Below are 13,967 nucleotides of genomic sequence, written 5' to 3' on the forward strand. Positions count from 1 at the left end.
GAAACAGTGACAGTCAGATTCACACGGACCCGTCTGAAAACATCCGAGATCTACATCCATGTGGGATTGTTGGAAAGGTGACAAACGTTCCCTGGAATACTGGAGTCTGATTATGTAATGGCACCATTATTATATGTGACCCTGTCTTAAGTGTCAATTTTTTTTCAAAATTGAGATTTATACATCATCTGAAAGCTGAATAAATAATCTTTCCATTGATGTATGGTTTGTTAGGAGGACAATATTTAGCTGAGATACAACTATTTGAAAATCTGGAATCTGAGGGTGCAAAAAAATCTAAATATTGAGAAAATCATCTCTGAAGTTGTCCAAATGAAGTTCTTCGCAATGCATATTACTAATCAAAAATATTAAAAAATATGTTATTGCATAATGACACTAAACTGTATTAGTGATTGTAACGTTAAACTGATTTTCTACCGTATTTCACTCCACACTCTCCTCTCAGAAAATCTTTTACACTCAAATGTAATAAGCAGCATGATTTTGTCATTATCACAAAATAAACATGATGCAAGAGTATTGCATGCATGCAAACCTAAAGTAGAGTTGAAAAATGAAATATATAAAATAATATAAAATGTACATAAAACACACACATATTATAAAATATATAATGAAAATATATCTATCTAAAAATATATATTCTATTATGCCTACGAAACACAATTCATTAACATAATACAATACAACCTCATTGTCATTACTGTCATGCAAAATGCTAAGAATTACTGTATTACGAATATTGTCAGATCTGCGATAAATTGTTTTTGTTTCTCTGTTGTCGATTAGGATAAAAGTAATGGCTAAACGCATGAATGTAAATGTTATATGTTTTGTATTTTAAAAATAAATATAAAATAAAATAGATTTTAGTGGTTTAAAAAAATGTATTATATAGAAAATGTAATGAAAATGTAATACAGTAAATGAAAATCACCAATGGCAATAATAAGCATTACAAAAAAAAAAACACACTTGATATGTGACAATAATGAAAATATATATATATATATTTTTTTTGCATTTAAAATAAATTCAAAATCTTTGTGGTTCTAAAAAATTGTAAATAAAAAAAAACATATGTAAATGTATTACAGTAATTACAGAACTAATATCAGAAATAATGGAAAAGAAAATCTCAATATATGACAGCAATGAATGTATTATATAATAAACATATATATATATATATATATATGTATATATGTATGCATTGCAGTGATAAAAATCACAATTTTGCGAACAACAACAAAAAAAAAAACATTGCATAAAAATTTTAAACTTAAATTTTACATCTTAAGATTAAAAAAAGGACTATATAAAGAATAAAAATGTATGACTATTTTTTTATTTTGGGGGTGAAATGTGATGCAATGTGGTGATTCATCAATAATATCTTTCTGTCTTAATTATATGGACCCTACACGTCTCGTCTCTTCATAACACAGTTGTTTTAGGCAGGTTTCTGGGAGCCTGGAGACAGTGGCGTGGAACTGCAGCGTGTGCGTTTTCACAGAAGCGGGGGAGGATCGAGGCGCTTGTGTGTCCTCAGCAAACTGAGATCATCAGCCCCGAAAGACACGCCACAATTTATCAAACCCTCAACGGCTGGCAAACAAAACCAGGGTTTATGAGCGTGGATTATGAAGGTGAGCGTATCAAACATCCTGACAGCTCCCTCGCCGCTGATTAATGATGCCACGTCAGACTCATCTCAAATCGCAAATCGGTTCTTTCAAACTGTTCGTTTCAATGAACTGCTCTAAAAAGTCGACGGCGTGGCATATAATATGCTCTAAATATAATAATGCTAAATGTAGGCACATATAATTCACATCCTGATCTGCTGCTCCAATAGGGAAACTGGATTGAAAATGCAAATTACAACTGGAAATAATGGGAATTAAAAAACAAGGGTCAGTACGAGAATAATGAAAGTCATTTTTTGCATTAAAAAAAAATTGGATATAATAAACAAATAAATATAAATACAACGTAAATGCATTGCAGTAATGAAAATCACCAATGGGTATAATTGAAATTATGGGGCAAATTTTTGATGAAAATAACTCATATTCATAATAACCATTGAGAATAATAGGAATTACCAAAAAAAAAAAAAAAAAATCTAAATATGATAGTAAAGTTTTTTTTTTTTAACCCACTAAAATTAAATAAAAAATATTAATGGTATTAAAAATATATAGGTATATAATAAACAAATACATAAATGTAATGTTCTTGTATTGCAGTAATAAAAAAAAAGAAGGAAAAAGAATATCACCATTCAGATTAATGGGAAATAATAATAATAATAAAAAAACAGAGTAATGAAAATCTTATTTTTTGCACTAAAAATGAATTAAAAATCTTAATGGTTCTAAAAAGTATTAGTATATAATAAACAAACAGATATAAATGTAATATAAATGTATTGCAGTAATGAAAATCACCATTGGGAATAATAACTACAAAAAAAGCATATTAAAGTAAAGAAAAAGTTATGAAAATCATTAAAATAACAAATCTTAATGGTTCTGAAAAAAAAAAAAGATATAAATGTAATGTAAATCTATTAAGCTGAAAATCACCATTAGGAATAATGGGAATTACAAAATGAATGGGTGCCGTCAGAATGAGAGTCCAAACAGCTGATAAAAACATCACAAGTAATCCACAGCACTCCAGTCCATCAGTTAACATCTGGAGAAGACAAAAGATGAAACAAATCCAGCATTAAGACGTTCTAGCAACGTAAATAGAAATATTACAAAAAAATTATAACAAAAAAAAATTATAACAAAATTACTAAAACTAAAAAGATAAAAATCAAATTCAAAATACTAAAATAACACCGTCAGAAATATCTTCAACATTTGATTCATAGTGGACTCTGTCCAAAACCTAGTGAGTTGCCTACATAGGCAGCTACCTTCTGAGGAAGCATCATCACAGAACCTCATATGTCAGTAATTTAGATGCTCTGTATATAGTTTACACAAAGTGCACAGAAAACCACACGCGGTTGATTTCTAAAGAGGCCGATGCTGACATGCTGCTATGCTAATGAACACACTAATAAGCATTAAAGAATACATCACACACACAAATACTGGGTAAGACGGTCTGCTTTAAATTAAAGCAAAGCCATTTTAATTCGTTCACCGACTAAATGATTAAGTGTTTGCCTTCTTTGCGAATGTGATTTGATCCTCAGAATGTGTCTGAAATCAGACGTGCACTGAAATCCTGTCTAGGTAAGGTTCAGATCGTCTGAAATGAATCCCAACATCCTCCGACCCACAAAAACCACTGATCCTTAAGCGATCCCTGATTGGATGCGGAGGTTTAATTGAGAGCTCACCGATACGGACTGATCCCTGAAGGCCTGGATACAGGCGACGCTCTTCATGTAGTACTCGGGGCTCCTGTTGCCGAGCAACTGCGCAATCCTGTGGGTCAGCTGCTGGCACGCTATCAAGGTTACAAAACAATGATTATCAAAGCCACCGCGCTGACAACAAAACCTGCAGCTAACATTCAGAAACAACACGAATCATTCGACTATTCAGTGTCTCAGAGTATCTTTAGCAAGGCCTTGGAGCAGTAATAGTGCATTTACATTACAGCATGTTTAATAGTAGACACTTTTGTGAAGGTTGAGGAGTGAGAGTATCAAACTGAACAATCAAATCTCACCCTGATCGAAAGAAACGGTCTTCTGTCAAACCAGCGTGCAGAGATCTCGGACTGATAGACGCTGCCAACCTGAAAGAGAGAGCGTCTGTTAAAGAGCGATACTTCACACGGTACTGAAGTCAGCGTGAATACATGTTCCTGGACTTATTGTGCTCTGAAAGAACTTTTTCTGCTGACGCAAGCTCTGTCCTACAAATTTGTTTTTCTATTTAATACCCTTTTCGTGTCCTGTTACGTACAAAATGGATTGTGAAATGTATTTAACATTGACTTTAAGACTGAAATGTTTTATAAGTTTTAAGGAAGAGCATTGATAAAAAAAACTAATACATATATAAAAACTATTTAAATACATAATTTAGTACATTAAATGTATATATTACACTAGCATTCAAAAGTTAGGATTTTATGTTTTTGAAAAAAAGTCTCTTCTGCTCACCAGGGCTGCATTTATTTGATTAAAAATACTGTAAAAATAGTGAAATATTATTACAAATTAAATTAAGTGTTTTCAAGGTGAATATATTTTTAGATGTAATTTATTTCTGTGATCAAAGCTGAATTTTCAGCATCGTTACTTCAGTTTTCAGTGTCACATGATCTTCAGAAATCATTCTAATATGCTGATTTGCTGCTCGAGAAACATTTCTGATCAATGTTGAATTATCAATGCTGAAAACAGATGTTAATGGAAACCTTTTTTCCGGATGCTTTGATGAACAGAAAGTTCAAAAGAACAGCATTTATTTGAAATCGAAATCTTTAGCACTTCTGATCAATTGAATGCATCCTTACTGAATAAAAGCATTAATTTCTTTCAAAATGACACTGAAAACACACTCTAGGAGTGGGCGGTGCTTAAATCCTTTATTATACACCCCTTTGGAATACTTCATTCTGATTGGTCAATCACAAAATAAACCCCTCCCACAAGGTTTGCATTACTGTGTGTTTTTTCAGGTTTTATGAAGGAAAACTTAAGACTTCCAAAAGGGTTAGAAAAGAGCTTAATTCAAAGGGAAAACAAGTTGATATTTCTGACCCCATTATCACGTTTGTTTCTATTTTCAGCATAAACATGCTAAATTTCTCAGAAAACAAGACTTCATATTTATCTTCATTTTGCATCTCAAGTAAATGTATATTGATTTAAGCATGTTAAGATATACTGGAAAACAACACAAAAATACAGAGCGTGATATTCATTTTTTGCAGCGCATGCAACATTTAATGCCATGACTTTATCAATTTAAGACTTTCTGTTCTGACTTTAAGATCTTTTTAAGGTCTTAATTAGCGGAAGAGCAAATTAGGAGACTTTTTAAGGCCTGCAGAAACCTTACTGAGAACAGAAAACCAGCTGTGCAAAAATATGTGACCCTGGAGCACAAAACCAGTCATAAGGGTCCATTTTTCTCATAATTCAGTCATGGCATTAAGTATTGCATAAAATTTTATATCGTTGTCAGTATTTTTATTTTGTTTTCCAATACAAATATCAGAACATCATTAAATGCAAAATGAAGATATGAAGTCCTGTTTGTTTTTTCGTTTTGTTTTATGAGAAATTGAACAAAATTGAAGCTTATGGTTAAAACAAGAATAAATATCTGTCAACTGTGACCGTGCAACACAAAACCAGACATAAGGGTCAATTTCTCAAAATAGAGTTTTATACATCATCTGAAAGCTGAATAAATAATCTTTCCATTGATGTATGGTTAGTTATGATCGGACAATATTTGGCTGAGATGCAACTATTTCAAATCTGGAATCTGAGGGTGCAAAAAAATCTAAATATTGAGAAAATCATCTTTAAAGTTGTTCAAATGAAGTTCTTAGCAATGCATATTACAAAATAAAAATTAAGTTTTGATATATTTACGGTAGGAAATTTACTAAATATCTTCATGGAACATGATCTTTACTTAATATCCTAATGATTTTTGGCATAAAAGAAAAATCTATAGTTTTGAGCCATACAATGTATTGTTGGCTATTGCTACAAATATACCCCAGAGACTTAAGACTGCTTTTGTGCTGCAGGGTCATATATGTCTACCACAATCTCCACCGGTTGACATGTATACGCTGGAAGTCATGTAGCACTAGCTCCATTCTAACCTGCTGCCGAACATGTCTGCGCTTGTCCTCTGCTCCTTCTTTTTCACCACCACTTTCAGTGGGAACTTGGTCTTGATGTCCTGCAGAGGGGCCTGGCAGCGGGCCGAGACGTCCTGGGGCCGCTCTATAACCCTCTTCAGCCACGGCTCAATGGGCGGCAGGGGATCGTCAGGATTCACACCGCGGTGATGCAAGCACTGAGGACGCAAGCCAAGAAAAGATCAATGAGAGCCACTGCAGACACAGGGATTTCACACACCTGAATCACTGTATTACTGACAGACAGAGAGAGGACATGTGAGGGGAATAAACTCACTAAAGGCTCACTGTCTGTAAGGTCTGGGTTCAGCAAGGATGCACTAACTTACAGATAATTATATTTCTGTTATATATGCTTTTCGTTTGAACTTTCAACAGTTTCAACAAAAATATGAAGCAGCACAACTGTTTTCAACGTTGATAAGAATAGAAATGTTTCTTGAGTAGCTCAATTATCATTAGTGCTCAGTTATTAATAATGTTTCTTACTATTATCAATGCTAAAAACTTTTTTCTCAGGATTCTTTGATGAATAGAAAGTTATAAAGAACTGCTTTTTTTTAAATATAATCTTTTGTAACATTATAAATGACTTAACTGTCACTTTTGTTTAATTTAATGCATATTTGCTTAATAAAAACATTATTTTTTTATTAAAAACACCCCCCTCCCAAACTATCAAACTGTTTTTAACATTTGATAATTCAATTCATTTGATAATTCAATTCAATGAGCATATTAGAATGATTTCTGAAGATCATGTGACACTGAAGACTGGAGTAATGATGCTGAAAATACAGTTTTGATCACAGAAATAAATTATTTTTTTTAAATATACTGACACATTAAGAACTTATTTTAAATTGTAAAAATATTTCACTATTTTTACAGTACAAATTAAAAAATATATATATTTCTTTTTTTTTTCAAAAACATTAAAAATCATACCAACCCCAAACTTTTGAAGAGTAGTGTAATTACAGAATATACAAATATAGTCACAAATGGACATTGTCATGTTTGACTAGTTACTGATAAATATTTTTAATTTCATATTATATCAAAAGCCTAATACTTTGCTAACTTCCAGGTTGAAATAAAAATAATTTTAGATGCGCCCTCAGACTTTTTGTCGTTACAGTATGTATTCAAACATCACAATTACTGATAATTACTGACCTGTTTATAGCAGAGGAACTCACCTCATCATCTCTGGGAGCAAAAACTTTGACAACTTGGCTTCCCATAAACTGATGAAGATGAATCTGCATCAAACAGACAAATAAGCATCTGTCACTGTACATTATTATGAGAAAAACAAAGCAAAACACATCAGTGCAAAATGCTGAAATGTACACAAATAGCGCCATCTACTGGAAACTTTTTTTACAAAGTTTACAAATACAAGTTTCTGTGAAACTGATCAAAATTAAGTTTATGACTAAAAACAACAAATATCTGCCAATGGGCTCAGAAAAATCTACTTAATTCAGTGGGAAAAGAAGTTCTCATTTCCCATCGACAGATATTTGCTCTTAAGCATAAACTCACTTAATTTTGATCACTTTAAAAAAAAACAGAGTACATTTAAGGATGTTTAGATATTTGTATTGGAAAACAAGAAAAAAATACTGAGGATGATTTAATTTTCAGCAAATTTAATGCCATGATATTAGCACTTTAAGGCTTTCTGCTCCTATTTAAGACCGTTTTAGGGCTTTAATTTGTGAAAAGGTGAATTTTTAAGATTTGTCTTTTAATTCAATAATAGTTTGTCTCATCTGATAGTGTCAGTGTAGTTAAACTGAACATGTTACTGAATATTAATTGTGTTTTTAAACCCCACTTTAACAGGTACACAACCACGACCATCACCACACGAGAACCGACACCATGACGAGAACCGACACCATATTAGAGCAGATTACAGCAGACTCCTCCATCACCTTACGAGAACCGACACCATATTAGAGCAGATTACAGCAGAAAACATCAGCCCGATCATTCAGGAACTCACAGCTTTGTATCTGACGATGCGTATGGTCAGAGAGCCACCGATGGTCAGCTGACAGGGCCAAGCCATCGGCCTCCTATCGATGCACTTAAAGATGGACAGCTTCTCCAGAGCATCACTGCAACGAACATCCACACAATCACTTCATGACCAGTGCACTTCCGTGAATTGTTCAGGATTTCACTGCATATCAGGTACAGATCATCTGAGTTAAAAGAGTTAAGCAATTATCATCAGAGTCCAAATTCAACTCAAAAAAGATATGCACTTGAGACTGGAGTAATGATGCTGGAAATTCATTTTACAATATAATCAAATATAAAACAGATATTTTAAACTGTAATAAAATTTCACAATGTTACTGTTTTTACTGTATTTTAGATCAAATGGCTTGGTGAGCAATAGAGACTTCAAATAAGACTTGTTTGATGCATACATATATATATATATATGTACACACACCCAAATAAAAATAAAAAATATTTTTTATTTATATTTTAATTTATATATATATATATATGAAAAATATTTTTATATATATTTATATAATGTTTTTACTTAAAAAAAGTAATTTATTTAATTAAAAATTATTTAATTATTTATATAATTATAAAATAGATTTTATTATATATGCACATATTTATAGACTAATAGATTTTTATAGACTAAATTAATAGACTAAAGAGATTTTATAATGCAGGTCAGGACCTGTGGACCATGATGACATTTGATTTGGACTGCTATATCACAAGAGGAAGGAAGGAAACATGAAACTGAGGAATATCTTAATTTTTAATTTTTTTTTTCTGCACTGAAATGTAAAAAACAGTATAAGAGAATTTGATTAAAAAAAGAATCAGTAATGTAAATAACTACAAATTATTTTTATTTTTAATACTTTTTTTAATATACATTTTAACATGATATAGTTAGATGTAATGCAACATTTACTGTTGGCCTACGACCCTCAATCAAGTTTGATTTTTGGTGTTAAAAAATCACGGGCAGCTCTGACATAGATAAAGAACCTGTGCACAAACTATATTTTCCTCATACTGATATGAATTTATACCTAAACGTGTAGACCTCCTCCAGGCCGTCCTCCTCCTCTAGACTGGTCATGATGTGTTTGACCATCTCCAGACCTCGTGTCTGCTGTCTGCTCAAGCCTTTTCCAGGACGGGCAGACGCTCCCGGTCCATCCGCTCTGTCCTCACCATCCACAGGGAACGGCAGACTGACCACATCAAACAAAACACAGATCACAGCGTCCACAGATGGACACAGGACTAACAATATTAAACTCTTTAGTCTCACACAGCCAGAAATCTGACGATCAGAATCAAATCTGAGTCACTTTACATCTTACGTTTGACTGAGAACTGCCCACTTAGACAGGACATGTTTGTGACATATATAAAAATGCATTCAAATATATAATCAGTGGTGGGGCCAGTGAATATGAAAAAAAAATTTAAAAAAATTGCCCTGAGAGTAGACAAAAATCAGTATGTGTTTCTTACAAGAACTGCAGGGTGATACCAGCTTTCTTCAGATTCTCAGTGATAATGTCCAGCTGGTCTTCTGAGGTCTGGACGTTCAGATCCGTCAGCAGGACGATGTTCAGACGCTCAAACTTCTTCTCCCTAAAACGACAATAAAGAGTGTGACAGCAACACAGAAACTTCTCAACTGGCATGCAAATAAACACATAAAATATTTCTTATAAAATAAATAAAACAATATTTTAATTTGATTGTTTTTGTTTAAAATTATTTATATTAATTTTATATGTTATATTATATGATATATTTCAAGAATTGTACCAACACTTAAAGGAATAGTTCACCCAAAAAATGAAAATTTGCTAGAAACGTGCTCACTCTCAGGCCATCCAAGTTGTAGATGAGTTTGTTTCTTCATCAGATTTGTAGAAATGTAGCATTGCATCACTTGCTTACCATTAGAGTGAATGGGTGCCGTCAGAATGAGAGTCCAAACAGCTGATAAAAACATCACAATAATCCACAAGTAATCCACAGCACTCCAGTCCATCAGTTAACATCTGGAGAAGACAAAAGATGAAACAAATCCAGCATTAAGACGTTTTTAACTTCAAACCTTTGTTTCAGACTAAAATACGAGTCTATAATCAATGCTAATGCTTCCTCCAGTGAAAAAGTGCATCTCCTGTTGTCTCTCACATCAAAATCCACACACATATTTATTTAGAGCTGTTTTGTAAATAGTGCTTGATCTGTGCAGATTTCTCTCCAGATTCAGACCAGATGACTTTTTCACTGGAGAAAGCATTTATCATGGATTATGGACTCATATTTTAGCTTTTAAGTTAAAAATGTCTAAACAATGAATTTATTACAAACAAACAGCTTTCCACTTCAACAGAGTGGATTATTGTGATGTTTTTATCAGCTCTCATTCTGACGGCACCCATTCACTGCAGAGCATCCATTGCTGAGACACTGATGCAATGCTACATTTCTCCAAATCTGACGAAGAAACAAACTCATCCTAATCTCGGATGGCCTGAGAGTGAGTAAACGCTCAGCACAATATCATTTTTGTGTGAACTATTCCTTTAACTGATTGCCTCGTGAGATATGTAACGTGTGTTGTTGTCTTATCAACATTTGCAGGGTAACTGGAAGGATACAGTCCGCTTGCTGACCACCAGGTTGCAGTTTGCTCTCAATGTCCTCAAGCAGCTCAAAATCAGGCATCATGAGGTGACGGAGAACCGTGATGTTCTCATACTGGCCGTCTTTGGCCAGACGGTTCTTAGTGTCATCAGTACCAAACAGCACCACACCCACCTCATCCTTATTCTCAGGAAACACCTGGAATATAGAAGACGTCGATCAAGCTCTTGCTGCAAAACAGTTGTTATCAGGGTTCCTACACATTTTCCATTTAAAAAAAATCCATATTTTTCCAGACTCAAAGTTCCAAACCTCTCAGATAATATATAAAAACACAAACGGTTCACACTGCATTATTTTCAGCTTTATATTTGGTATACAGTACAGTCATCTGTAAATATTGTTTATTTTCATAATTTTTCCCCCATTGATTTTCTTGCATACATACATACAGACTTTTGCATGCACACAAGAAACTGTTTCATGCCCCTGAGAAACTATTCACACACACATGGGAATATTTTTCTAGGTTTATATGCGATAACACATTTTTTTCCAGAGCATGGATGCATATGAATTAACAGAGATTTATTTGCTCGAAAATTGGCTTTCCTTAGGGTAGTACCTGTAATATAAAAGCCTAATGTCCAATTTAATGCATCCTTTGTGGTGGCAGAGAAACCATGACACGAAATGGACAGATGGCACAATAGATGGATCAATGTGCATTGTCCTATATAAGTTTAATGGTTTCTCATGCACACCTCAAAGTCTGTAAATGTTTTATTTTTGCAAAGGTCCTTTCTTTTAGAGGCTCTGTAATGTGGTGCTAAGAAAAAAAAAACTGTGATATAACCTGCATTTTTGCATAATGAAAAAGTGCACCTTGAATTCATTGAGTCGAGTTTGACAATCACTAAACACTTCTTGTACGATAAATTTATTTTAAATAAATTGATAATTTTCTATTATAGAAAACTAAAAAGGGGGAAAAGTCTGGAAATGCATTTATTTTTCCATACTCTGCTTTGTTTTTTCCATACTTTTACAGACCTGTAAATAACTAAAATCAAATTGCATACTTTCCCAAACTGCGTAGGAACCCTGTATTATAAATAAATGGAGAAAAGGCACAAACCTGCCTCTGGATAAACTTCTGAATGACTTTTTTGGCCTGTTCGAAGGGCGGTTCCTGGCCAGGCTCAGAGTTGCTCATGGAGAAACCCACATCCATGCACAGCACCAACGCTGACTGCAGAAAAAGAATAAAAGACAAAGACAGAGATAGAAGAATATACGTGTAGAAAAATAGGCCTAACTCTTTAAAGATTAGTCTATCTAACAATCCTCCCTCTGTGAAATTAAAAATAACATTGTGCCAGTTTGGAACAACATGAAGTGAATAAATATAAGAGATTTTGCAAGAACTATTCCTTTAAATGCTACATTATGAATGCTAACGAACGTGAACACGAGTGACTTTGATTTATTTATCAAAAACTAATGAGATCTCAACTGTTTCTTAGACAGCAATGAGATTAAATGGAAATCAACTGGAAACTCTTGTGTTTAATTGAGCACAAGACCTCAGTAATCTCACATAGTGATTCAGGAAAAAGTCTCAAAATGTGTACAGAGAATGCTAAAGTTTGCAATCAAAAACAATCGCATTTGAGACATTTCTCATTACACTGAGCAACAAATCTGGGCCATCCACATTTATTATTTATTTATTTGATATCTCTATTCTCTTTCTGTGTGACAAAAACAAGAACTGAATGAATAAATCTACTCCAGGAGAGATCATGATTCATCAAAGCATGCTAAATTTACAATGAACTGCCTTTGGATTACATATACACTTAAGCTCTCAATTCTATAATAAATAAATAAATAAAAGGTTATTAAATAAAGATTGTCTTTTAAGCATTAAAATATATTTTCATGCATCAGAGGGTTAATCAACCCAGTGAGCAAGCGAAAGGGAAAACATAATGATTAATGTACCTTTCCTACACCTTTTTTCTTTCTTTTTTATCAGTCATCTGTGAAATTCCTACATTATAAATTCTGCAAAAGGTTTTTAACACTTGTTTTGTTTTGTAGATCACAGCAGACACACAAACCAGACCTGATAATACAGGAATATTAATTTTATTGTCTCTTTTTTGAATATCACTGCAAAATAAAAATGCGAGTTGAATGATTAAATAAAAGAGAAACAAAGGAAAAATTTAAACGCTTATGAAAATGAAACCGATTTCTTAGAATGCATATGATATGCAATGATTTAAAATGTTCTTTGCACTGGTTATGAATACATTTGGGATCATTGCCAGACACCACACACACACATAAACACGCACATCATCAGCCCCTTTTGTGTTTGTCTATTAACTTCTCTCTGGGGTTTCTCATCTATAAAACGACTCTTCTCACAACCTCGCAAAGAATCTCACAGTTTATTTGCATATATTTATATATGGCTTAATTTTACAGGGGATTATGAAAAGACTTTACTCCTGAGCTCTTTCCTTAACCCATCTGCTTTACAGAAAAACATTTTTAATAAAAATAAAATATGCAAACTGTTAAAACAAATACAAGAAAAGAGCAAACAATAAATATTTTAAATACACATCAACTGAACGCAGAATGTCTGACATACAATATAAAAAAAATGCTGTTAAAAAACAACTTTATTGGTGAGCAAGAGACTAAATAAGTAACACAAAATAAAAGCTTGGCCCAGGATCCAAAATTAACACCACCCTGCATCATATCTGCTGAATGAAATCCAATACTCGTTTCTTACTAATTTAAAAAAAATTAAAATAGTGCTCGTTTTGATTGAGAATGTCACACTTTCTTATGAAATATGATGCATTTTGTAGCATTTTTGCTTTTGACAAACATTTGTAAGGTGAAGAATTCTTGTGTTCTCCCTTAATTAACAGAAAAACTGCCACAGAGGCATGGTTCCTGTCTTCCTCTGAGCCAAATTACAACTATTTGTTAAATTCTCAGGCCATTTTCACAGCATTGCATCAGTGTCTCATCAATGGATGCTCTGCAGTGAATGGGTGCCGTCAGAATGAGAGTCCAAACAGCTGATAAAAACATCACAATAATCCACAAGTAATCCACACCACTCCAGTCCATCAGTTAACATCTGGAGAAGACAAAAGCTGAAACAAATCCAGTATTAAGATGTTTTAACTTCTGGCTAATACGAGTCCTCTATAATAAAGCTTCCTCCAGTGAAAAAGAAATCTGATCTGAATCAGGAGAGATATACGTTCGGATCAAGCAGTGTTTACAAGCCAAAACAGCTCTAAACAAATATGTGTGTGGATTTTGATGTGAGAGACAACAGAAGATGCACTTTTTCACTGGTGGAAGAATTA

General features: G+C 33.2%; 1 protein-coding gene across 1 annotated transcript; it reads right to left on the bottom strand.

The window, feature by feature from the left end:
* Positions 1 to 2,833: 2,833 nt before the first annotated feature.
* Positions 2,834 to 11,995, bottom strand: LOC109088952 (X-ray repair cross-complementing protein 5-like; the record flags this gene model as incomplete). The annotated part of the gene is made up of 9 exons (XM_042764352.1): positions 2,834 to 3,498; positions 3,724 to 3,792; positions 5,848 to 6,044; positions 7,089 to 7,151; positions 7,904 to 8,018; positions 8,973 to 9,137; positions 9,424 to 9,584; positions 10,564 to 10,758; positions 11,699 to 11,995. Coding segments are annotated over 9 exons (1,506 nt in total), but the record flags the coding sequence as incomplete, so codon positions are not given.
* Positions 11,996 to 13,967: the final 1,972 nt, after the last annotated feature.

The sequence above is a fragment of the Cyprinus carpio genome, chromosome A9, assembly GCF_018340385.1.
Source record: "Cyprinus carpio isolate SPL01 chromosome A9, ASM1834038v1, whole genome shotgun sequence".
Classification (NCBI taxonomy): Eukaryota; Metazoa; Chordata; class Actinopteri; order Cypriniformes; family Cyprinidae; genus Cyprinus; species Cyprinus carpio.